Source organism: Lepeophtheirus salmonis, unplaced genomic scaffold (assembly GCF_016086655.4).
Source record: "Lepeophtheirus salmonis unplaced genomic scaffold, UVic_Lsal_1.4 unplaced_contig_6088_pilon, whole genome shotgun sequence".
In the NCBI taxonomy this organism is placed as follows: domain Eukaryota; kingdom Metazoa; phylum Arthropoda; class Copepoda; order Siphonostomatoida; family Caligidae; genus Lepeophtheirus; species Lepeophtheirus salmonis.
Window position 1 is genome coordinate 713 of NW_027295160.1, and position 25,401 is coordinate 26,113.

Genomic DNA, 25,401 nt, shown 5'->3' on the forward strand with positions numbered 1-25,401 from the left:
TCAAGGACTTCACCGGGTCCAACTTACATACACCATGCTGAATGCTTTCTGACCAGGATGCAGGGGAGGATATCTTAGGAATAAAAGTGGTCCTAGCACACAGCAATTTATCTGAAAAAGAGCCTGTTTATAGGGCAGAGTTAAAAAGCCGTATTGAGTACTCCTTATCCATTTTATGTGGCGGCTCCGTTGCATCCAAGGGGGTATTTGCCCTCGCATTCCAGGACGGAAGAGCTTTTTTTTGACCTCATCCAACGTGATGGGGGCAAGCAACAAACTATAAGGTTTTTTTTTGTTGTGGGATTGTATATATTAAAGCCGGAACAAATTTGTCAATACTATGAGCATTTAATGATACAGGTGATAAAAAAGTCAAGTTAACAAAAGGCTTTCGTAGTTTAATTACAGAAGATAATAATATATTCAATAATAACCATTTCAGTATTATTATGTAAAAATAAATCTTTTATATACAATAAAGGCTTATTAATTATCCATTCTTAAAGATAAACTCAGCAAAATTACTTTTTACTATTTTATGGGAGACTGGAAGTGGTTGAAACACTTTTCATTAAACTACTTGAAGATATTTTGAGTTAACAATACCAAACTTTGCTACATCTTTCTACTAAAAGTGTAACTATTTAAGACGTTGATGGTGAGTAATTTTTCAGGTGTACCGTAGAGGAATTCATGGAATTCGGCACTTGAAATCCTTGTCCCAGAGTGAAAAAAACAACTTATATATTTGTGTAATTGAGATCAAATACACAAAAAATAAAATGGGGCATGGATTTTATAAAAATTAATTTAATTAATATTGAACCCCTGTAATAGCTATATTTAGCAGTAAATTAAATGATTCAAAGGAACATCCATTAATACATTAAACATGTAACACTTTGGAAAGAGGTTGATCAAATAACACGTTAATATGAAGTATATTTCTTTCTTTCAACTAAGTTCAAAATTCACGAACTCACCTTGTTTCTAAGAAGTTCCTTTATGGTAAGTATTCTCTCCATCCCGAACATTTGTTTGGCTCAAGATACCTGAAGAAAAACAACAATTAAATGAATTTGAAAAAAAATCAAGATAAACAAAGGCAATCTTTAAATAAAAACCAAACTATCTGCGCAATCCAAAAAATATCATCAATAGGTGGAACATTTATTTATTTAATTTTGATTGGATACTAATTAGTAATTACTCAACTCGATTCTAAGTTTGTAATTGACAAATCATCAATACACTCAGCACCGCACCCATCAGGACTCACATCCTAACTGACGATACAAACAAACGAATTAATAACCTGATCAATTTTTTTAAGTACTCATACATCATAATTGTGAAACACTTCTTTTAATATGGAGAGGGTTAGGGGAGACTGGACTAGATATTTATGGATGATAAAATAACAATAGTTATCGAGAGTCTTGATCAAAATTAAATTGAATTTTGATGAAGAAAGTTATTTGTCTAAAATCATAAGTCAACTTTTCATTGAATATGTTAGCTAACTTTTTAACTTTTAAAAAGTAATTCTCATTCCACATAAGTTGCAAATAATGAGAAGCATGATTAATACATAACTTCAGATAACTATATTATAAAACATAATATTATCCTAGTTGTACAGACTATTCAGGGAACACTGAAATGAATATGGCCTTTTTTATTTTTATACCAGTGTGCAAAAGAAAAAGTATAAACAAGATTTTACTGTCTGATGTATGTTGTTTTGAAGTGTGTCCGCGTGGAAGCTGTAACTGATCGTCTCGAACTCGAAGTGAGAAACTTAATTAATATAACGCAAAATATTATATTTATAACTTATATTTTCTTAATTTAGACAGAAAGATTTGCTGCTGTCCCGGCTCCAGGATTGGTTTTCCCCAAGTCAAAGAAAAAGAAACTTGGGATTCAAGGAGAGAAAGTAATTTTTTCATAAATTTTCTAAAGACCCTGAGCTTCTGATCCATGGATTATAGCAATTAGAAGGCAAAATTAGAGGCAAACCATAATTCCATAATGAGTAGTAGGCAATTTTTGGAGAAAGATTTTATAATTGAAAGAACAGATACAAATTATTTTTTGAAACCAAAGACGTGAACCTATCCAAAGAAGAAAACTTAAAGCAGATGCTGTCCCAACAATATTTCCCAATGTTCCAAGGTCCCAGAAAGATCTTGAAAGACCGGCTAAATTACCTTCTTGGACTAATAAGTAATGTCTTAGGGAAGTATTTAAACAATTTTACAGTTTATTTTATGAATACTACATTATAAATACATATAGTAATAGGTACTAGGAAAACGTCCCTGTGGAAAATTGCTAGTGGAAGATTGCTTCGAGAAAATTGTCATTTAGGAAAATTGCTCGTATTTTATTCAAACTTAATAATGAATAATAGCACATTAGATATTTGCTTAATAATATTTTTGGCAAATATCTAAAAATATTTGTTTTTTTCTATTCCCCATGGTAGTACCTTCAAGTGTGAGTAATATTATTTCAATACAATTTCCTGGCAGTTTTTTAAATTCAATCCAATCTCCTAAGAAATGGATCAAGAGGATTGGTAAGGAGGGGGATAAATGACTAAAGGGACTCTTAAGATATGGTTGAATGACCACAAGATCTAAGTCAAGGCCTCGAGGATCGGACGAAATGATTGCTGCCGTGAAAAAGTCTGTCAAGGACAAGAGAGCCAAGGTCACTGTCTGCGGCCTCTCCAGGGAGTCCAATGTCAGCAGAAGGGCCATGGACCGGCTAGTCAAGAAAGATCATGGCCTTAAGGTCTACAAGAGAACCCCTCGTCAAGCCTTCAAGCCTGTAGACAAGGAAAACGCCTGGCAAGGGCGAAGATTCTTCTCAGTAAGCTTAAGAAAAGCCGCCTCACTCGCTTGATTATTCGTCGCTTGGCTTTGCAGTGTTTGGGCGTTTAAAGGGGATGCTGTCGGGAGTCCCATACAAGTCCAAGGACCTGCTGAAGTCTGCTCTCAAGAATGCCTGAGCCAACTTCGACCAGAGATTCACCCCCAAGTCATGTAGCAAGTTTATATTATCTGTCAACATGACATTAAGAGCCTAGTTTCCTCTTCATTTGGAAAAACATGTACCTCTTGCCTCACTACTTGTTTTTATCTATTTCTACACTGTCCCTGGTGTAAAACGTGGAGTCCTTATTTTTATTTCAAAATTGGTAAATATTTCAATTTGAGAATTATTTTTCTTGTTAATCAACGCGTATGGTCCGAGTAAGGAAGAATCCACTTTTTCACAAGGTATTATAAATTCCCATAAGGAAAATCCTTCACCCTCGCTATTATTGGTAACATAAATGTGGATTTAAATTAGATTAGTAGTTCAAACTTGAACTTTTGAAAAAAGTTAATGTTGGAGACGAATATGGTTGATCTATTAATGAGAATTTCACCGAATAAAAAGATTTCATGGAGAACAGAAAACAAGACTTTAAGAATAGATTAAGAATTGACTGGATTTAGTTTTATTAATAAAACAACGAAGGCAAAAACCTCCCAGAGCCCTCAAGGTCAACATGACTATAAAATGAAATAATTCAAAATCCCTGAAAGGATCTTGGAAGATGAAGATTTTCAACAAAGTCTTCAACGTTGCCTGATAGTAAATTATGATCCCGCATTATTTACTTCTAGGATATCGTTGCTACTTAGTAATATTGTTCAAGTGACTACAAGAAATTTCCTCAAACGAAAAAGAAAAGCAAGCAGAAAATTCAATGATAACTTGGATGTTGTTCTGACACACGGTTCTCCTTTTGTCAGGGCATATACGGCAGATACTTTCAATACTTTTACAAATTCATGACAAAGTTGAGGAAGAAAAGAATAGGAAAATTCAACGATAATTAACTTCAGTCTTCAGATTAAAAAAGCTGGGAAGAAAATTTGGTCCTCTCACAACAGGGCTTAAGTTAATAATGGTGGATGGAAAAAGACTCGTAAAAAAAGAGGATATCTTGAACTACTTTCATGAGTGCTTTCAAAATATTGTAGGAGGGGATAGAAAAAACTTCCTCGTGCAAGGAGACACATGGAACAATCTTCTCAGAAGACATTATTGGAAATTTTATAGACGAGAAATTTAGGTCCAATAAGGCTTGTGGACCCGATGGAATAATTGGAAAAGTTTATGTCGTGGCAATGGTACATTATGCCTTATTTAACGTGTATGGAAAAAACGTCAAAAAGGTTTTCTTAGTGGGAGGGAAAAGTTTATGTAAACGGACGTCAAATGTATGGAGAGGTTATAGCTATTGATTTTTCAAAAGCTTTTGACTCTATCAGGCAAGTTTTTATTAGAAAGAGGTGATAAAGGCTCTACTTTTGAGAGCTTCAACAAATCTAATTGAGTTCAATTGAGAGTTGTAGCCCACAGGGATGCTTTGCTTTTTGTTGTTGAAATTGAAGAACTCAGTAATATTATAAAAAGGAAATATGGCAGTTTTGGTATTCAACTAGGATCCAGCAGGAAAATAATTGATCTCTATGCAGATGATGTGATTCTTGTGGTAGAGGCTAAATCGGAGAAGCAACTTACTGGAAAGGTCGAAATTCTCTTGGATTGCTTAGAGAAGTTTAAGATAAATTATGGCATTGCAGTCAACAAGTATAAAACGGCAATACTACCAATTGGTAAATGGACTGTGATATCTTATAGCGAAATTCGATGTTGCATAATAAAAGAAAGTTTAGAAGCTCTTGGGATTAAGTGGGATAGACACGGAGTAACGTTAGGAAACTGGAATTCCCTTAAAAGATTTTGCTTAACTTAATTGTGAAACTGGATGTTGGTTGGAGGTCTTGTATTTCTTCGAGCAAGATTTGGAAGTGGATTTTGTTTGTAACAAAAATGAGAAATCAGGTGGTGGTTCGTTTCTATTCTTTTATTGGGGCACCTTAAATCCTCAGATACACAGTCCCTTATTGTTTTCTTATGGCAGCCCAAATCCCTCGCCATGGCCTTCATGGACCTGGTAGGGTCATCCTCAACCATTTTCTTCACCTTGTCGACAAAGTTGGTGTCCCTGACCTTCCTGTCGGCGCCCTCCTCCTTGGGTGCTCTCTTTATGGTGGCATCAACATCCCAGGTGTCCTCTAGCTTCTTACGGATACGCTGAACAGTCCGTAAATTCACTCCTAAGGTTGAAGCAATCGTTGAATTGGAGATTTCACCTCCATTATTAACCAATGCTATGACTACGGCGGACCTCGAAAGCTCATCGTTCCACTTATAGCTCTTTATCTCCTCATATGATCACGGCATGGTGCTAACTGAACTACGTATCGTCAGCTCACTAGAATAGCTTTCCTACTTGGTAACCGGTTTTTTATTTGATAATGTCGTCTTCAAGTTATCAAGGTTTAAAATAGGCGACAATCTGATCCCCGCTCCCTGTATACTTAATTATTAATATTATCTTTTTTGTTTATTTACATATTAATATGAAGGAACCGAATAAAAAGAAGTTAAAGAATTAAGAAGAAATCCCGATTCCTGACGTCAACATAAAGTTGAGAGGACATAGTGCTCCACTTCTCCCCAGAATTATGGAACCCGGGCTGCGGAGTCAGAGTCAGGAGTTGGAAAATTTGTACAGAATCAGACTCTACTCAAACTGTAATTTCCCAATTTATTCTGATGTGTTTTTTTAAATTATATGTTGTAAAATAAGGACATAAAAAAAAATCCCTAAATAGGAAATCATAATGAAAATGCTAATTGACATGATAACATTACTTATTATTTTTTTATAGTAAAAAAATTTAATGACCGTTGTAATTGCCGGTTCTACGACACATTGTCGAATGGCAGTTTGCCAATTATACCTATAATAAACATATTTGATGATGATTCATGCTCCAATACTCCGTAATTATGATTCCCATTTATGTTACTCCACAATTAAAAGATAATATGTTTAATTATCTGTCACATGTTGCAATAATTAATAATTTTGTTGATTCATTTAATTATGAGGATACTTCAAAAGTTAATATTCATTATTGATCATTAATTATATGAACACAACACAGCAGAATGGAGTTCGAATCTTTTACTGTTGTAGTAGTCTAACTAAATTAAATAATAAACACACACCACAGTGATTCATTTGTAGAGATTTTATATCTCTATGGATTTGATCGAATGTAAGAAGTAATAACCTTAATGGATCTGTTATCTATTATAATTCGACATAATGGACTGTTTGTATTTGAAAAGACTCATGGATGGACAAACAAGCATAACAATTAACATCAGATCAGGGAAGAGCAGAGATTTCAGATTTTTACTTGGTTATGATCCAGGATGTTTTGGAAGAAGAGGAGGTTGGCTGTGTAGAAGCAAACCACTAAGAGGATTTGGTGAGGCTCTCAAAGGTCGGTTCGTGGGAGAGCACGAGGAGATGAGATACGTTAGCAAGGAAAACTGTAAAGCTCAGTACAGTTGAAGCGATCTGTAGTCGGATTAGAAATATAAAACGATGGTTCTTTGTTTCTTCGTGAACCTTCTTTCTTACACAAAGAGTACGAAACAGGCTGCATTACGTAGTCACTCCAGGGAATTGAATCCTCGGTGTTGTGTATCTAAGACTGTGAATGTATACCTCCATTGGATCTCAAGCCAAGTGTTGATTTGCATCACTTAACTATACTGTCAATTACATTACGTATGAACTGCGTTAGAAAGTATGTCAATAGAGTTATAGTATTTGGAACACAAAGAGGCTAAGAAGATCTTGCAAGAGTAAAAAAACTGGGATGTTATTGGACATTCAAATGTAGTCCATAAATTGCTCAACCTGCATATGTGCACTAATGAGACTAGTATACAACGTTTGTTTGTTTTATTGCTGGGGAAATCTAAAGATATTTCTATTGAGTTTTTTAACATCTTAAAGAGTCTACACACAATATTGAGTCCACTCACATTAATAGATCATTTGGAAAAGGCACTATTAAATGCATTCAGTTAAACTTTCCCCGACCTCTAACATCACTTGTTGTCTTTTTCATATTGCCAAAAATTTGTATCGACTCATTGTAGATGTAGACTTGAAACCAATTCAAATTTTAATAATAAAGTCAAGTACTGTACAGGCTTGGGATTTCTCCCAGTCATTGATGCAATTGATAGGTGTATAGAACCCACCGACGACAATGATATACCTCAAGAATTTGTTTCTTACTTTGAAACAAACTACATTGGAGGAGAGCAAAGGTTGTAGAGAAAACCGAAAGAGAGTACAACCATCATTTCCTATTGAAATGTGTAAAAAGGACTGAAGATCCTTAGGGACCTTCCTGCAGCCTTTTAATATGGCCTTGCCCACAGTAGACCGAGGCACCTTCTGCTTCTTGGCGTACTCTGACATCTTCATCGTTGGGTTGACCTTAAAGGCCTCCATGATGTCTTCAGGCTTCACTTTGGTGAGTCTTGCACTCTTGGGTTTGTCTTAAAGGTTGTCTCCATCATCCAAATGACTTCTGATCCGACAAACTGTGGCCTTGCTGACGTTTAAGGACTTTCTTGATGTCCAAGGTGGGCCTCCCGGCCCAGATTAAATTGCTTATGGTGGCTCTTCTTAGCTCTGTCGTGGCAAAATCCTAATTTTTGTTTACAACATGAATATAATCAAAGGCTTAAAATCTAAGCTATTCAAAAATAATCGAAACTTTAAGATTTAATCAACAACAACTATTCAAAACCGTAATTTTAGAAGGTCTTGTTACTTTTTGTACACCCGTTATATTCCAAATAAAAGATTTTATGTGAATTATATAATAAAAAAGTGATGTTTAGATACAACCATAAAAACTAAAAAATATATAAAAACAACACATTAAAACAATTGAGTCAGTCTGACTCAGACAAATTTGAAATGTAGTTGTCCTTTTAATTTAAGAACTAACATCACCCTTCATTCAATATGACAGGAAAAAGTGGACTTCTATCTTTTCCTAGTTATACCAAATGAGAATCGTGGAAATTGAAGAAATATTAAAAAAATTATTAAAGAAGAACAACAAAACCAACCAAAGCCTCATAAGAGAGTAGAGTCTACTCCTTATTTGAAATTATATTGTAGGGCTGTAATAATGAAGGGATCCATTCAAGAAGATTAGGGATTTAAATATTTCAAATTCAATAAATAATTATTTTATTTCAAATTGTTGGAAGAACAATATTTAAATATATGATATTGCAATATATTAGGAGTGTTGGTAATGAACTTTTTTGCAAAATGTACCTATATAATCAAATTTTATAAAAATCATGAAGTTTTTATTTTAAGTTTCTGAATCTTTTAAGTTATATTGAAGACTAACCTCATTAAAACATTGAACAGTTTCATATGACATCAAGCTAATCATTCCACTAATATAAGGAGGATATATCTTAGCCATATACATGTAACTTGGTACACCAGCTTTGTGCGAAAAAAAAATTATCTTCTGGATCTGTTTGTACATCAATATTATGCAACAAATACCCTACGTAATATGGTCCTTCGTATCGTTGGTTCAAATCATCTACTTTTTTCAAAAGGAGAGGAACATTTACAAAAACGTCATCATTTAAAGCTATGATCGATCATCTTGGGTCGATTAACCCATTCAGTATCTGAAAAGTACGTATTCTACCACTCAATTGCATGTTGTTTCTATTACAATTACCTTTACAAATTTATGAGTAGCTATAGTTTTCAACGTCAAATTGAAATAGGAGTCCACAAAGTTGCCTTGAATGATGTTGCCATATTTTTTGCTTCCCTTTTTAATGATGAATAATCAACAGAACCTATTTGTTTTCCAACTAAAAATAGAGTTGCAGACGATTTTCTCAAACCTTTGTCCTGGTTTTTAACCAGGATTGACGAATTTTCATACGATCGTCTCGACCGTCCACTCTCCTTGAATTATAATTTTGGACATTTAAATACATTTTCAAATGAAAATAAAATGTAGAACTTGAAAATGATTCAATGTAACGTACGTTCTGATAATGATGAGTAGTTCAGTTGTTGCAGTGTTGACAATATGAGACAGAATTCTGAAGAAACTTCTATGTTTTGGAATTGATTACTTACATGAGTTTTAATAAAGGAAACAAGAAGAAAAAAAATATATAGATTGATGTTATAGTCTTCAATATACAAAGTGTTTTCTTAAGCATAATAAAACATTAACTAAATAAATAAGTAGACGGATAATTACAAAAAAGTTTGTTCTAAATTTTTACATGCCTTTTCCCATGTTTCATAGTTTCCATTTTTGTTTTTTTCGAGGATCCAAAAAAAAAAAAAAAATTGATAGAATTCACAAGACTTAACTCCAATTCAAATTCTATAAAAATAACTAGGACATTCCTAATTAATTTCAGATCGAGAAAAGAATAAATATGCAATTTAGATTTTTCCATTTTAAACGTTTGTATCAAATTGAAATAGGATTATAATAGTTGAATATTAATTACTGCTTACGATACATACATACATAAAATAAAATTGTACGAATATAAGGCAAGGCACACGATCACACAATGGGGCATTTGTGCTACTACAGCAGACTCTAAAACCTAGTTTACATGAAAAGTCTGCACGAAAGTTTACTTTTGCCTCATTCATGGCTTGATTTTCTAGTAAGATAGGCCGAAGCATCTATGGATGAGATGGTCTGCTATATGACTTTCCCCTTACTTAGGTGGGCTAGAAAAAGTTCATGTCTAGTGTAGGCTTGTGCAGTGAGTCTCAATTTTTCAATTTCTTCGCAAGATGACCTGCAAATTCATGTCCTTATTTCCGTATCATAAATAACTATATTTCTTACAGACCTATTGTCTATATTCAGCTACAGTATATTTACTAGCATAGTTTGAAATAAAAATTAGAAAGAAAATCCGATAATTAATTCATGAAATTAAACTGTATAAAGGGAATTTTTAATATAAAATCCGGCATTTTTTTTTTTTTTTCATATATAAATTTTGTTTCTCTGTAAGTAAATGTTTTCGAAGTCAATATCAAAGAAGTAACAAGAAGTTCCAAAAAAAATTATATTTCCAAAATTGTATAATATAACTAATGAATTCATAAAATTTCATAAAAATGGACTCATTCCAATCTTTTTTCCTCTTCATTACGCATGTATACGTTTCCAATAAACACATTGGACCAAAAAATACAATTTTTTTATATTTACAAATCCTATAGCTGAAATAAATTTTCCAGAAAGTTTAATTTCTTAGATATTATGAAATACCCATAATTTACAAAAGATAACTGATATTCATTTTTTCCTTTGTAAGGAAATTGTTATAGGTTTGATAATTGTAAATAGAGCGACACATCTCTATATCAATTGTATCAATACATATATAAATAATAACAATGATTATTCATATAATATATAATACATCACATGGTGCAGTCAAAAAGGAAGAACCTTATTAATTAAAATTAAGAGAATTTGTGCTATTATTTAATTATAAATTAAATAACAATCATAATGGTTGGAGAAGAAGAGAAAAATTCAAGGATGGACCACCAAAGGTAAAAAAATATCAAGACTCTTCATCAGAAGATTGGATGTCATCAGATTGCAATGTCCATAGCGAGTCTTAAAGAAATTAGTAGTGAGGTTACAAGTATCCCAATTACAGATCAGGGTATTCAAACTAAATTAGCTGTTTATAAGTATGGACTTAGTGAGGGTGACTCCAAATTAAATAAATGCAAGGACCTTATAGAGGAGTTTAGTCCCCTTTTTTATATTATATTAGCTTCTCATGAGTTTGACGAGTATTCCAGGTTATTTTTATTAGGTCAAATATTAATGAGAAAAAGAGGAGTTGAGATTTTGCGATTTGATATCAAAATTGATTTAAAGTCAAATACATACATTTTTCCAACAAAACACATCAAGTAAATTTTCAACTATATGTATAGTTTATTTTTAAATATACGGAGGGCCAAAATGATTTGTCAAGTGGCGGCGGTGATTTTTAACCGGCTTGGTGCCCCTGGCATTGCACAAAATAAATATTTGAACTTATTTGTTTCTTCCGTCCATCAAGGGGTTAACTTCAAGTGTGAGTAATATTATTACAATGCAATTCCTTGCCAATTATTTAATTCAATCCAATCTTCTAAGAAATGGATCGAGAGATATCCTCCTTCCTCGGATTAGGACGGGGATTTTGTGAGATTGCTCAATACGTCCTATGAGCCCTTCTATTACAAAATAAATGGATCCAAGCTCTAAACTTGCGCGTGGTACTTGAGGGTACCCCTGGATCCTTAAAAACAACCGCCAACCCATCCAGTACTCCACCATATTTTAAGAGGCCCAAAGCTATTTATCCCCCTCATCCTCCTATATTGCAATAATATTACTCACAATTGAAGGTACTCCATTGGGGGATGAAACAAACAAATATGCTTAACTATTTGTCATAAATAATATCAAGCCAATTTATAATGTGTTATTATTCATCATGAAATTTAAACATAACTTGGGCAATTTTCCTCCATGGTAACTTTTTTTTCTTCAGGGAAATCTTCCACGGGCAGTTTTCCGTACACGTATAAACTTATATATTGATGTGTTTACCCACCTTAACTTTTGATCCATTACTTTTTTTTTTCATCATGTAAAATATTATATATATCCAAAATGTTTTCTGTATACCTGGCCCAATTATTTACTACATAGAACAACCAACTACTCATAATTATAATCAAGCCTAAATTTATAGTATTTACACTCAAATGACTCAATAGTACTTATATAAGCTATGAAGTATATAATTGTAAAATGATGTGTTGGAGTCGGACTCTGTGACATTCAAAATACTGACGTCGGACATTTTATATACCGACTCTGCAGCCCTAAGCTAAACAGTACTTCTAGCAGACAAAAAAGTTTATGTGCAACGAGACATTTTTTCAGCTACTGATCACAGTGATTCACTACTTGATTTAAAGCTTTAGGTGGGATTCAAGCTTTAAAAGAAATGAAATACTTACAGGATATAGATTGTAACAAGTGATGAGACTCGTTCCAAGATCAAATATTTTATTCAGTTCGGTCTTAACACTGATTTTCTCCAGACCGATTAGAACCGATATTTATATTTATGTAACACTTATAACTTTATGTGACGTTATTGTGAACACGTTTACCAATTTGGAACAAACATCAAGCCATCAAATATTCATCTATAGAATCTCTCTATCATAAAGGGAATCAAACTGGTCCAGGATTTACTGTCTGAAACCCAATAAAAAGTGCAACAATCCCTTCACGTCATTGATTAAATATACGTGATATTATGATTTTTGGCGATAACAAATTGTGATTGACGTTTTTCACTTCCTACGGCATATATTTAACCTCTATGTAACAGCCTATTAATTATTTTTGCCAAAATTTAATGCGTAGTGTTTTAATTGAAATCAAATTTATCAAATTAGCATGGTTTTTAACTTTGTATTTTTTACGAAAATTTGATTTTTTTATATTAGATATTTAATTTTTGGACTTTTTTTTTCCAATTTTATATATAAAACACTTGTAGATATATGTCCTCTGACTTCATTTCAAAAATGAACTGTATTAAGTAAATAGTTTTTTTCAAGAAATGAGAGTCAAAAAATGGCTTAAAATTATCATATTTTTCGTAAAAAATCAAAATTTCGTGTTTATAATTGGAAATTTCTCTTTTAATTGGAAATGTTTTTGAAGCAGTTTAATATTTCAAATTTGTGTTTTTTTTTTTTTCAAAAAATCTCTATTTTTTGATTATTTTTTTTTTTTTCAACAAAATTCCAAAGTCCCCTTAAATATAATCCCGTGGACACCTCTGATAGTAAAATTGTATTTTTTAATTATGACTTAAAATATTAAAGAATCGGAATCTGTATTTGTATTTTTACTAGAATCGCATCAGAATCGGCATCGGGATTTTTTAATTTTTTTTAGTCGTCCCATCACTAATTTTTAAAATATGTACGGGTGTATTTGTGCGTTTTGAGTCTTGTCCCAAGAAATGGGCTAAACTTTGCGAACGTTTTATGCTTCCATGTTAGTATTACATCAATTTCATCTCAACAGCATTAATTTTTAATTGAAAATATTCTTTAAAAATGTAAATTTAAGAAAAAGCCAAGCACGCCCATTTGACCCGACTTATGTCTTAAATGGGAGTATCAGACTTTTCCTGCATTAATTAATAATTGATACCTATATACAACATTTTGTAGCTTCTCTTCAGTTTAAGGACTCTAATCTACACTTTAATAATTACATTTATTTTGTTTCAAGGAACTGTTTTTTGTAGAACTCAATTTAAAAATAAAAATCTTATTATAAAGATAGCCAATGAAAAATTAGAAAGATTTAAATTATATTTAGCTTACGGATGTTAAAATTCTGAACAAGGCAATCTCCTATAAACTGTAATTATATACAATAATGAAAACTATATGAGGATCACAGTATAAGGAAAATTCATTAGATAAGAAGAGAGCAATCAAGAAAAGCAAGAAGGCATGTCCAAATCAAAGATTTGGTGCAAATATTACACTTAGATATTGAACATACTCGTGAGAGGTTTAGTGATTTAATTAACGAGAAAAGTACCGATCGTAAGAAGGAGATCTAGGACAATTTATATTTTAATTAGTTTTGGGGTTCTTACTTTCTTTTGACGTAACCAAAAGAACGAAGAATAGAGTAGTTCTAATAATAATAAAAAACTCTAAGAGAAACAACTGTTGTAAAAGTGAATTGTATTAATTAAATGTGGAAACATTTAGGCTGTCTGTATTTACCCTCAAGAATATAACCCAGGTTACATACGGATTCGGGGCATGTAAAGCAGTGGTTGCCATCAGGGAAATGAGTAAAATTCGGATGCCTAACTCTTATTTTTGACTGATCTAGCCATTATCTGCCGAATTAACAGCCCTAAACTGATAATTCTATATTCTCTTCCTATGAGAAAGAAGGAATGCAAAATTATGCACCCTTTACCAGCTGATACCAACCTCCTAGTGTCTACAGCATTTTCCTTGACCTCAGATGGCTGCCCCTTAACAAATCCAGTTATGTAATACCTTAGACCGAGGTATGTATACGTAATCAGTCATTAATTGGCTCATTATGACGTCACCTATGATTACCTAAGTACCCAAATCGGTAAAAAAACCTCTCTTGGTGGCTATGGTCAATTATGGCAAGCCTCGAATACTTGGCAGGGTTCGAGCCACGACCCCGCTAGTGCCCCCTCCTTTACATACGAGTTAAATGAGGATTGATGGCCTCCCCTTCTCGATAAGAGTAGAACAATGTCATCTTCAAAGATTCATTGCTTTTAAAGGGGTCGTGTTAGGTTGTTCCCACACGGACCATTTCCACCACTAGGTTGAAAATTAACCCAGATAGTTGATCCCCTTGAATGATTCTAATAAGTCAGGTAGGGATTCCGAGCCCGAATTTTCACGTCTGAATGGTCATTGAAGGACGTTCAAGCCTGCTCAAAGAGGTGCATAACATAGGCACTCAACCCCATCCCTTTAGCAGCACGCTCTATGGACTGTTGGCTCACCCAGTCGAATGCCTTCTTAATGTCCAAAAAAAGCGGTACATAATCTCGAAAATGTCCTTCTAGAGTATTTAATACAATCATCTAGAATGAGGGTATTCTCAGAGACCCCGTCGACCTTCCTAAATGCCTTTTGGATGTGACTATAGGGGATCACCCTCAACCTCTTATCTAGAATTATATGAGGAACCCTAGTTACATGAGGGAGGATGGTAATAGGCCTATAATCAGACCAAGAATTTGGGAATGGTATTTCCAGAATAGAGGGGTTTGACTAATAAGTCAGGTAGGGTACCTGATGTGACTATGGAGTTAAATAAGTTGACAACCATTGTAGGTTCAAATTATGGGTATGGGTCCCATTCCACCAAATCGGGTTTTAAACACGTACCTTTTGCAGCCAATGAAAACCCTTTAGACTGATAGGGGTCATTGAGGAGTGTTGCGTCTTGACGAGGGAGAGAGTCAAACTTATTTATAATAGGAGAGATCCAGGATGACCAAGAGACATGAGGAGAAGAATTCACGTGGAGGAATAATGTAACACTGTTTATAAGATCATGTGTATTCTAACTATACTCTAATTTATTTACACAATACGAGACTATTTATAATACGTAAAACACAGTACTTATAATACATAGACGAATATACAAGCAGTTAAGAACATGTAAGGAAATATTAAATACATAACAAGGAGGTGTACAAAGTGGTGGGTTCATTTGTTAACCCCTCATCAACCTTGAAGCCACTTTGGAAGAAAATTTTCCATTCTATCTATAGTCGGCTGGTATTTTGGGGGGAGGAGAAACAAACTTCATCTCAGTCTAGGAGGCACTTGGAGTCTTTATTGAAGTCATTAGACATCAAGGCGGCCAAGGATACCTTTGAGGAGGGTAAATGACGTGCCCGAGCCCACGGCTCATTTGTTGTTAATATAATGAATATAGGATTTCATTGAATTTGGTACAGGGTTCTGCGCTATCAGAGAAGCGAGGGCATCAATAAGTATGGGTGAGGAGATGACCTTATATTTATTCTCCAGGAGGGAGAAACTCTTCCTTTGTAGGGGTTTTTTTTGGGGGAGGGGGGGAGCAGTTTTATTATTGAATAAGTCATACGAATTATGAATAATGACTTCAATGGTAATTGAAGGGAGGGGGTAATAATATTCCATTTTAAGGCTGAGAGCCGCCCTAATTCTAGTGGGAGATAATTGGGGTTATTCGGGATCCCAGCTTGCTTACTTGGGTGGCTGGTGGTAAGGTAGGTGTTCCATATGTGTTCTAGTGGTTCTTCCAGTTTATACTGGATACATGCCTCTAATTGGGGTTTCAGTTCATGCAGTTGCTGTGGCCCAGAGGGAGGTGTAACAACACCAATGATTGTCTCTTGGCATTCCAACTCTGTTAGAGCTTCGTTGTGTAGAATTGGGGAGGAATAATTGATTTAAGAGGTCAAATTGCGTCTTGATCTGTTTGCCCATGTGCTTGCCTGAGGGCTTCAAGATCAGCCGGTTCAGTGGAGATATTGTATCAGGTAGGGCCAATATAAGTCTAGGCGATGCCATTGTATCCTACGTGCTTTAGGGCGGGCATTCGTGGGCCTACGTAAATTGTTGCAGGTAGTGCTTGGTGAGTTACGAATAGGTGGGGTCTTCAGGAACAGAATTAGGTTTGGGAGAGTTTAATATTCGTAATACTCACAGATTTGGAATGGGGTGCCCATGCGTAGGTTACTATGATTTTTTTTTTGTCAAATGAGTATTATCAGGGTGTCATGTTCTTTGAAGACTGGGAGTTGGACCAATAGAGACTGTAGGCATCATTATAGAGGATGAATTAGTTGAATATGGAGGGATCACTACATGCGTAATGCCAATTCTGGGTGGCTCTTGAGTGTCAATGAAAGGATTTTTGTCTATTGAGAGGGGGGGGGATGAGTCTGAAACTGAACCCTCACTTGTCAATATGAGGTGCCACTTGTTGAGGCCATAATATCAATAGTTGATCTTACAGGGACAGAGTTCAAGACTAGTAGCACAGAGCTGTTAATGTTGTTTTCACCTCCTTTATTAATGAGACTCTGAGGATCAGAGTTGGACACAAAAAGAGGAGCAGAAAGACAGTGAGTCAACGTTTTTAAATTTATTAAAAATATATAATAAATCATTGCCCAATAAAGCGGGAATTTCAAGGAGGGTGGGTTTAAAGGAATTGAGGAGTTTTATGGGGAACTTTGAAGACACTATGTTGAAAATAGAGGAGTTCAATTTCCTTTAGATCACGCGGTTTATCGGCTATAGGACGGCGTCGGCACTATCCTAGAGAGTGGGATGTAAAATAGACCTTCCAAAGGATATGGCTCCGATTCATTCGATTCATAAGTTATATATACAAAGAATATATAAACATAGAGTAAAATGGTTAAAATTTAAAGAATACAAAAATATATAAAAAAAGGAGATCAATTCGTAATTGTAAGTATTTTAAAGCTATACATTTGTATTAATATCCCACGCAAAATATGAAAACTAAATTTAGAAGGAATTACCTAATATAATATAGCAACAACTGGATATGAGATTAATCAGGAAGATTTAAAATAATTTCAGTGCGGCTCCTCCTTGTTTCATTTCTACGAATTCAAGCCTAAAATACGCTATTGTCTATTGCTGACATACTCGCATAATATATAATATTTCACCGATTTCTATGCATCAACATCCGGCATTGTTTTTTTTTTTTTTTTTGGAGAAACATAGACTCCGAATGACAATTATAATATTAATAAATAATATATCTGAACTATAAGTTATAATAGTTATTAGTTGAGATTTTTATGGGAGATAATTGATTTCCTCAGAAGGGCTGAAAAATCGTTTTAAATACAGACCCGGAACCAGGGTTAAATCATTATTCTTTTATTCTTGAAGGAGAAAAATAATTATAAAATAATCAGGAGTGCCGAAAAGATAAAGGGTCATTTGTTGTGGAGTTATAATTGTAAGTCCTTGTTGAATTCAGAGTAGAATTGAGGATCAACATTGGAGTAATTTATAACTATGTCATTGCTAGATACGGTTTTTTTGTTTATTTATTTCCAGTTTTGCTGCTTGCAGCTAATTTAATAGAACATCACAACAACAAGCTTCTCTCCTCTGAAACATTCTTCAAATTGTCTGGGTGATCACGTTAATTATCGTTTTTTTTAAACAAGTGGGTATTTATATTACTGTTCCCAATTATCACTCTCCGTTATCACCTTGATAAAGTTCACTAAACAAACAAATGTTTTTATCAAAGGCTCTCTCTCTTTGTTCACAAGATAACTGTTAAGCTGTTAATAATTTAATTTAAGTGCCGTACTCTTCACTATTACTTTTAAAAAAGAAGGTCGTTCTTAATGGATAAGAAGTATGGAGTATCATTTACTTTTCAAAAATAGATAGTAACCTTGAACTACAATTTATTTAATAATAAATTGTAGTGATGGGACGATTAATCAGAATCGGAGAATCGGGTTTTTTCTGGAATCGGCATCGAGGAAATAATGTTTAATTTGGAATTTTTTTATTTATATCTGATATTTAATTATTTATATCTGGTATTTAACTATTTATATCTGGTAATTAACTATTTATTACATTTCTAAGTTATGAAAAAAATAGCCCCCCCAAAAAAAAAACAAAAAATTAAGGAATTTTTGCTTTTTACTAGAAAGTTTAATTTTTGGAAATTAATATTTAAATGTAATTTAAATATTCAAATTTTTTTATCCAAAAATTTAATATTGGAAGTTTAATTTTTGAAAAAAAATCCCCCCACCCCAAAAAAAAACAATATATATATATATAATTTATTTGGAAGCCCCTGATAGCAAAATGCCATTTTTTAAATATTATTTAAACTATTAAAGAATCGGGAATTTTTATACGAATCACATCAGAATCGGCATCGGGATTTTTTTCTAGAATCGCATCAGAATCGGATTTGTCCCATCACTAAGAATTTGGCCTTATTCGCTTGACGATCATCATTTCATAAATTTTATAAGCACATTAATTCAGGGAGATGATTGAAGACCTAAAGCATCGTGCGTTTGAGGCAATTTAAAATATATAAGCAGTAGAAAAATCTGTATACAACGTTTTCACGTGACGTCATCATTGTAGTGGGTCTAAGCATTCAAGTTTAATAACAACGAAACCCCTTTCTTCATTAATGTCATGGAAAATAGAGAACTATTAGAAAATGGAAATGAGATAAACAAATAAAATAACTTAAACCTTACTGTCTATCAAAATGTTACAACTTAATTACGTAATTTGATTATATATCAGTCCCTGAAATGTGTAATAGCAATAATAATATATTTTCTCTAATTATCTTATTTTTCCCATCCCTACCAGATCAAAATAAATTAAAAAATTGAACAAATATAGCCATTTTTAGTACATATTACATTGACTATATTCAAATATAAGTGTTTATCATTGGCATCAAGTGGCATTCAGTGCAGATGTAAAGTCTTTATTTATTCCTAAAGCCATTTGATGAAGATTTATAGGAAAATTTTCCATTTTATGTAGTAAAAACATCAACTTTGAGCCCCAAAATGACATTTCCTTCAATTATGATGCAATTTATGACATCAGTGAAAATGACACTGGGCTACCAAAGTTGTACATTTACCATGTATCGAGGCGTATAGAAAGGAAACAAAGCATCAAATAACCAATACCAATAATTGAAAGTAACAACTAACTTCTGATTTTTGGAATGTCACGAAACAAAAACCCTGAAAATTAACATGAGAACCCTGACAATTTAAAAAAATATTTTGTTTAGCTGTCATGACGTTTCATGAGATCAGCTACACTCAGCTGTGACATACACAGGAAGGAAGGGGAGAAGGAAATGAAAAAGGACATTGGAAGGAGTTACTCAGAGTCCAACAAGGTCTTACAAAATTGAAATAATTATATTAAAACGTAAATTCACTGTGTATTGCTTCAAAGTTACAATGCTATTAAAAATATTAGGAATTAATACATTTCCAACAATATAACATCAAAAACTGTCCGTAACGCTAAATCAATGAGAGCCCTGAGCTTGTTTATTGCCAATAAGATGGGCCATTTGGTGGAAATGTCAGACAAAGACACCTTAAGTGGGTTTCTTATGTCCAGTCTACTCCTTTGCCTTATTTTGGTGATTGTTACGGCAGAAACCCCCACGGAAACTTTCCAAAGGCGCTTATTTCTTACTCATTAGATTTGTGTTCTCAAGTGAAGAGAATACAGTCATTTCAAAGTAAAAGACCACTCAACTTAGACTGGAGCTATAATAAAGGGAGACTTACTAATGTATCCAAAGGAGGAGAAGAAGAAAATATTAAGTATGAATGCAAATAACAAAAGAGACCGGAGAACATGTAGTAGTCATTGACCATGAAATTCGATGAGTTAATTAAAAATCATCAACCCAAAAATAATTAAAAACTACCTTGCAGAATTAATTATCTTTTGTAATTTGAGTTTATACTTAATATTTTCTTCTTTTCCTACCAACTGTTCATAGATGAAGTACTAACTCACCCTTTTAATATCTTCCTAGACTTAGATAATATATAAAACAAAGATGACTAATTAATTTTTGTGAGGCCTGAGGGGTAGAGAACACCACTCTAGGTTATAATCTCACATTAATAACAACAGCCCAGGAATAAAAAATTCATTCTTTAGATTCCCAATTCAAAAAGAAAAAAGGAAAGTTAAAAAATATACCTAATTTTTTATCACTAGTAGTGATACTGACTACTTCTAGTTACCACTGACAACAAAAGGTCTTGTAAAAAACAAAAATATGGCGTGCACTTATGGACATTCTTAAATAAATACTAGTGTTGGGTTTCGGTCAGGAAATCCGGTATGAGACCGTTATATTTTTATTGGACCGAACTAATTCTGAAACTAAAAAGCTCGGTCTGGACCGAGTCATATAAAAATTCGGTCTACTTTGGTACCAAAAATAAATCGGTCAAGATTTCACAGATAAATTATTCATAATATGAGAGCATATGTTTTTTTAAGTACAATGAAGTTATACAAAGTTTAAACAGAGATAGATTTTGATCCCGTCGTCTGTTATATGCTTACGGTATTTGTTCGAAAACTTATCGTGTACTTTTGAGATTTTTTTGGAAAAAATTAATGATAGTTGATCAAGAAAGAAAAAATGGTATATGAAACAGGAAAAAATCGTTCAAAAAATTGTGACCGAAAAAGTTGGTCAACAATGTCGGACTAAAAAAATGGTCCACGGTCTGAGACCGTGGTCTGGACCGAAAAATTGATCCGAATCGGTCTAGAAAAAATCCCTTAAGACCGAACCGAATTTTTTTTTGTTGCTGTAGCGAGTCTCAACACTAATAAATACGTTACACATTTGTGTTGAATGTTGATACTTGTTCCATTAATCAAGCCGAGCACTCTCAATCTTTTTCTTTTCTTTTATTGTATAATAGTTTCAATAATTATCTTAGAAGTAAAACAACTCAGTTTCATAAATTATAAGCATATATTTTTGAGGGAACATGAAATTGGCTGTGATTGGCGCGGGTTTGCCGAGGACGGGGACAATGTCATTGAAAGAAGCCCTGGATATTTTGTATCCGGAGGGGCCTTGCTATCATATGCTTGTTTTTCTCATGAATGGAAATTCCAAGGACAAAGAACATTGGCATAAGGCTATATCTGGTAAGATTTTTAATTATTAATATCAAAATGATACATATTATCTGTTTTTATATATAAATAGAATTTATTTGTCCTTTATGGGCGACCACACCGTTGTACGTAGAAGGCTGAAATTTTACATGAGTGATTCTTTTGAACCTGATGAGAATAAGAAGGGGTGCCGATTTTTTTTTTTTTTTTTTTTTTTTTTGAGGGGGGATTATCATATAAGGGGCTTATTCTATACCCAAAAACAAGGTTGAACACTGAGCGGGCATGCAGTTCTAGCGGTTCAAAAGGTTCCAGTTCTTTAACCGCTATAACCGGAACCGACAAAGTCGAACCGAGACCGCAATATATTACTTATCGGTCTCCCTTCTTATGCTTTTGTTCCTATATAGAATATATAAAGAAAAGAAAATACTTATTATAACAAATAAATTAGCTTTAAGTAATAAGTCAATTTTCTTGGTTTTTTTTTTGTAAAGGCAGTGGTTTTCAATGATTCTTTTATGTTGCCAGAGTGATACAGCTGTATCTAAGTTTCAAATAAGTAAGAGCTTCTTATGGATCTGGAAAAAGTGTTGTAAGCACTAGACAGTGTAAATACAAGAGGAAAGGGTGGGGTAGATTATGGATCTAGGTCCGTTACTAAGCTCGTTGGGGTACTATAATATAATGACTAGAATATTCATTAAGCCAGAGTTTCCCAAACTTTATTATGACAAGCTCCCCCCCTAAACTAATACATTTTAAACTGAGGTACCTATTATACGAGTTTCCGGAGCCCCTGCTGGAACTTGGGGTACTAGCAAGTTGCATAAAATGTAGCTGCGGCCCTATTTATATCGAATATCATTTCCTGGGCCCGAATTTTCTAGCGAACCCCTTGTTTTAAGTGCCTATTACCAAAATGATCCTCTATACAAAAGAACCGAGATCCATAAAGCTGAACTGAGACCAAACCGTTCAAAAGAAAGAACGTAGACCGGGACCAATAGAAACGCTAAACTTGAACTGGGCACAACCTATCCCAAAACACAAAAACTGTTTTTGGGAGATCAATAAATAGATATAAAGGGTTAAGACATAAATCAAAAAAGGATCAGCGTCTTAAAAAACTATAGAAATAACAACGTTTTCTAAATTTATTGCAAATCAAGAAAGTTATGGGCAAAATAAGAAATCGCTGAAAATTGCATTTTCTTCTTTCTTTTATTTTCCAGGTGCAAAATTTGAATTTTCGATGGAATATTGGATTCGCAGATAAAATAAAGTTTGTAGAAATGTGTCTGAATATTTCTTTACATATAAATTTGACTCAAAAAAACTGATGTTTATCTGAAATATTTGTCATTTTCTGAGTAATTTTTTCCTTTATCTCATCAAACGTCAATTTTTAAGAAGAAATCCACAAAAAAAAAAAATCATTTTGCACGGAAAAAAACTAAAAACTATCGTAAATTTTTTTAACCAATTTTTACAATATTTGCAAAAATGAACCAATTTATCAAGGATTATTTTTTCGAAATCATTTTTATCCAGAACTTTTAATATTTGTAGGTTTGTCTTTATCTGATACTGATACAAATATGAAATCATTCATTATTTTAATTAAATTTATTATTTACAGGGAAGACTACAAAGGAGGATTGGTATACATTTTTTGATAAAGGTGGATTTCGATGTGCCGTTGACTTGCCATCATCATATTTTTATAAAGAACTTTTTGAAGCTTACCCCGAATCAAAAGTTGTTCTTACAGTAAGGGACGCTCAAAGCTGGCATGATTCTTGCTACTCGACAATTTTTAACAATAATGAAGACCATAGAATACCCTGGATCTATTACTTCACCGGATTAGCTCAACGCTATAATGTATTTGTTCACTCTTAGATATGAATCTCCGTTTCCATTCATTTGAGTAACGTTAATTTCAGCGAGGGTCATCTTAGCAAGATTGATTTGAGTTATTATATATTTGGGCAATATTTTTTTTTCGGTGTCCTTCATTTCAGCGACATTTCCATATAGTAAACAATATAAGATGAATGCCTTCATTATTAAAAGTCATAACTCTCCAGTACAGTTTTTAAAGGCAAATTGAAGAAATCTAGCAGGAGTGAATATGGCTCTTATCGGATTGCTTCTCAACTCTGCATACTTCCTTGGCGGGAGGAATTAACAAAACTTATTGAGTTGGATGGCATTCAAGCCTTTTGATCAATGGGTACTTTTGTGAGTAGGATCTTTAACAAAGGATCATTTTCTTTATCAAATGTTATAATAGTAAACCTTTGATTCATGTACCATTTTTGACTTTATTCAAAACTATTTGTATTTTGTTCCTTATAGGAAAAGGCTTCAAGTGTATTTGGACGGATCTTTTTGGATGCTACATTATCACTCTGTTAGCTTCATTGAATGAAGGAATATTTCACATTCTTAAAGGACAAAATAAACTATAGGCAGTCCCTATATTCTATAGCTACTCTTGAATCCCTACATGAAAAGAAGCACGTCCAAATAAATACTGGTTCAAATGAATGTTGCTATGATGACACTCGCTGAAATGAATGTTGCTCAAATGAATGCACGCCTTGAATTTCTTAAGATTACTATAAATATTATATAGATCTTTATTTATCGCATAGGTAGGCCAAAGTATTCTCAATCAAATCGTTCCTGGGTTTTCCATGAGTTTAAAAGAAGCAAATAAATCTGGCCCTGAGGCATCAAAAGCATACTTTGAAAGATGGAACGAAGAGGTGAAAAATAATGTTCCGGAGAAGCAACTTTTGATATTTAATGTCCGACAAGGATGGGAACCTCTCTGTAAATTTTTGGATCGTCCTATTCCAGATGTTCCTTTTCCTAAAACTAATGATAGAGCATCAATCAAAAAAATATCACGCAATTTTGAAATATTAGGTTGGATTGTTAGCTTTGGTATAATTGGGGTCATTTCAGGCTTACTTTATTATAGTCTGCAACTTTTGAAATGACTTGAAAACAATTTTTAATTATCATTTAACAAGTAGACAATTGATGCTACCGTGGGTTAAAATCAATCATTTTTCGTTTTTATTCATTTTTAAAACAAATATCATAAATATAATTAATATCTCGTCACTCATAACCAATGATTTTGTTCATTGTTGCTCCTCGAAAACATGAGAGGGATTGTTCCAGTAGGGTCTCAAGCTACAGTGGGCAGCAAGGCCATACAATGCAGTCCTTGCTGGAGTTAGTTGACTAGCTGAGATGCAGGAACTCTCCTTGTCTCTCAATTCTAAAATGACTATTGGCATGTTTCAAAAGTGTCCTTGGAGGGCAAGTAGCAGAGCTGAAAGAGCAGACCATTCTTGGAAGACTCTGATACATTAATCTGAACACTGCACATAATTTATCAATAAAATAATTAAATTCTATATATATATATTTATTAATACACAAATATATTCTCATTTCTAGATAGTAGCTACACTTGTTATACTCTTAAAGGTAGAAATAATAAAAAAAATGCTGCCTCTAGTGGACACAAAAAGTAAGTTTTGACCAAGACATTTTCCAGGTATTGATGAAGTTGGGCCTCGATGCCCGCTTGGAAAAATGTTTTAATCTGGTCCAGCTTTCCATTTTTTACTGGGTTGCACTTTTTGAAGGAATAGAGAATATCTAAGCTCTATAATGCGGTTTAGTACCATTTAAAATAGTAGGTATTACTGATATTTCAGGCTATTTTCGATCTTACATGTCAATATTATTTGAATTTAAGAAGTAAAAACGATCATAACCATTTTATTTCATAAAGAAAAAATGTAATCTTCCATAAATGGTCCAAGAGTTCGTTCCAATTAATCCCTCTGAACAAATCGCCTTGTTGGACTTCTTCATGGTCTTGGTGATCTATGAGACCACATTTTCCTTTAACACTACCAAGTAGTCGGCCGTGGGTGACCGGTATCCAACAGGAAATCAAATTGGACACATTTTTTCTCGAGTGG

At 33.4% G+C, this 25,401-nt stretch overlaps 1 protein-coding gene and 2 long non-coding RNA genes across 3 annotated transcripts; 2 read left to right on the forward strand and 1 right to left on the reverse strand.

Annotated features, from left to right (window-relative positions):
- Positions 1–383: 383 nt before the first annotated feature.
- On the reverse strand, positions 384–1,275 carry LOC139907535 (uncharacterized). Its single transcript, XR_011784217.1, has 2 exons — positions 1,216–1,275; positions 384–1,052 (listed from the first exon to the last, which is right to left on the reverse strand). It is a non-coding gene; the product is annotated as an uncharacterized lncRNA (long non-coding RNA).
- LOC121123666 (uncharacterized) lies at positions 1,026–4,183 on the forward strand. The gene is made up of 3 exons (XR_005866059.2): positions 1,026–1,161; positions 1,227–1,792; positions 1,856–4,183. It is a non-coding gene; the product is annotated as an uncharacterized lncRNA (long non-coding RNA).
- Positions 4,184–21,138: 16,955 nt separating this feature from the next.
- On the forward strand, positions 21,139–24,874 carry LOC121123197 (uncharacterized). Its single transcript, XM_040718329.2, has 3 exons — positions 21,139–21,415; positions 23,028–23,272; positions 24,049–24,874. Exons 1-3 carry the CDS (start codon positions 21,253–21,255, stop codon positions 24,397–24,399), a joined length of 759 nt encoding a protein of 252 aa, XP_040574263.1. The 5' UTR covers positions 21,139–21,252; the 3' UTR covers positions 24,400–24,874.
- The last annotated feature ends 527 nt before the right edge of the window (positions 24,875–25,401 follow it).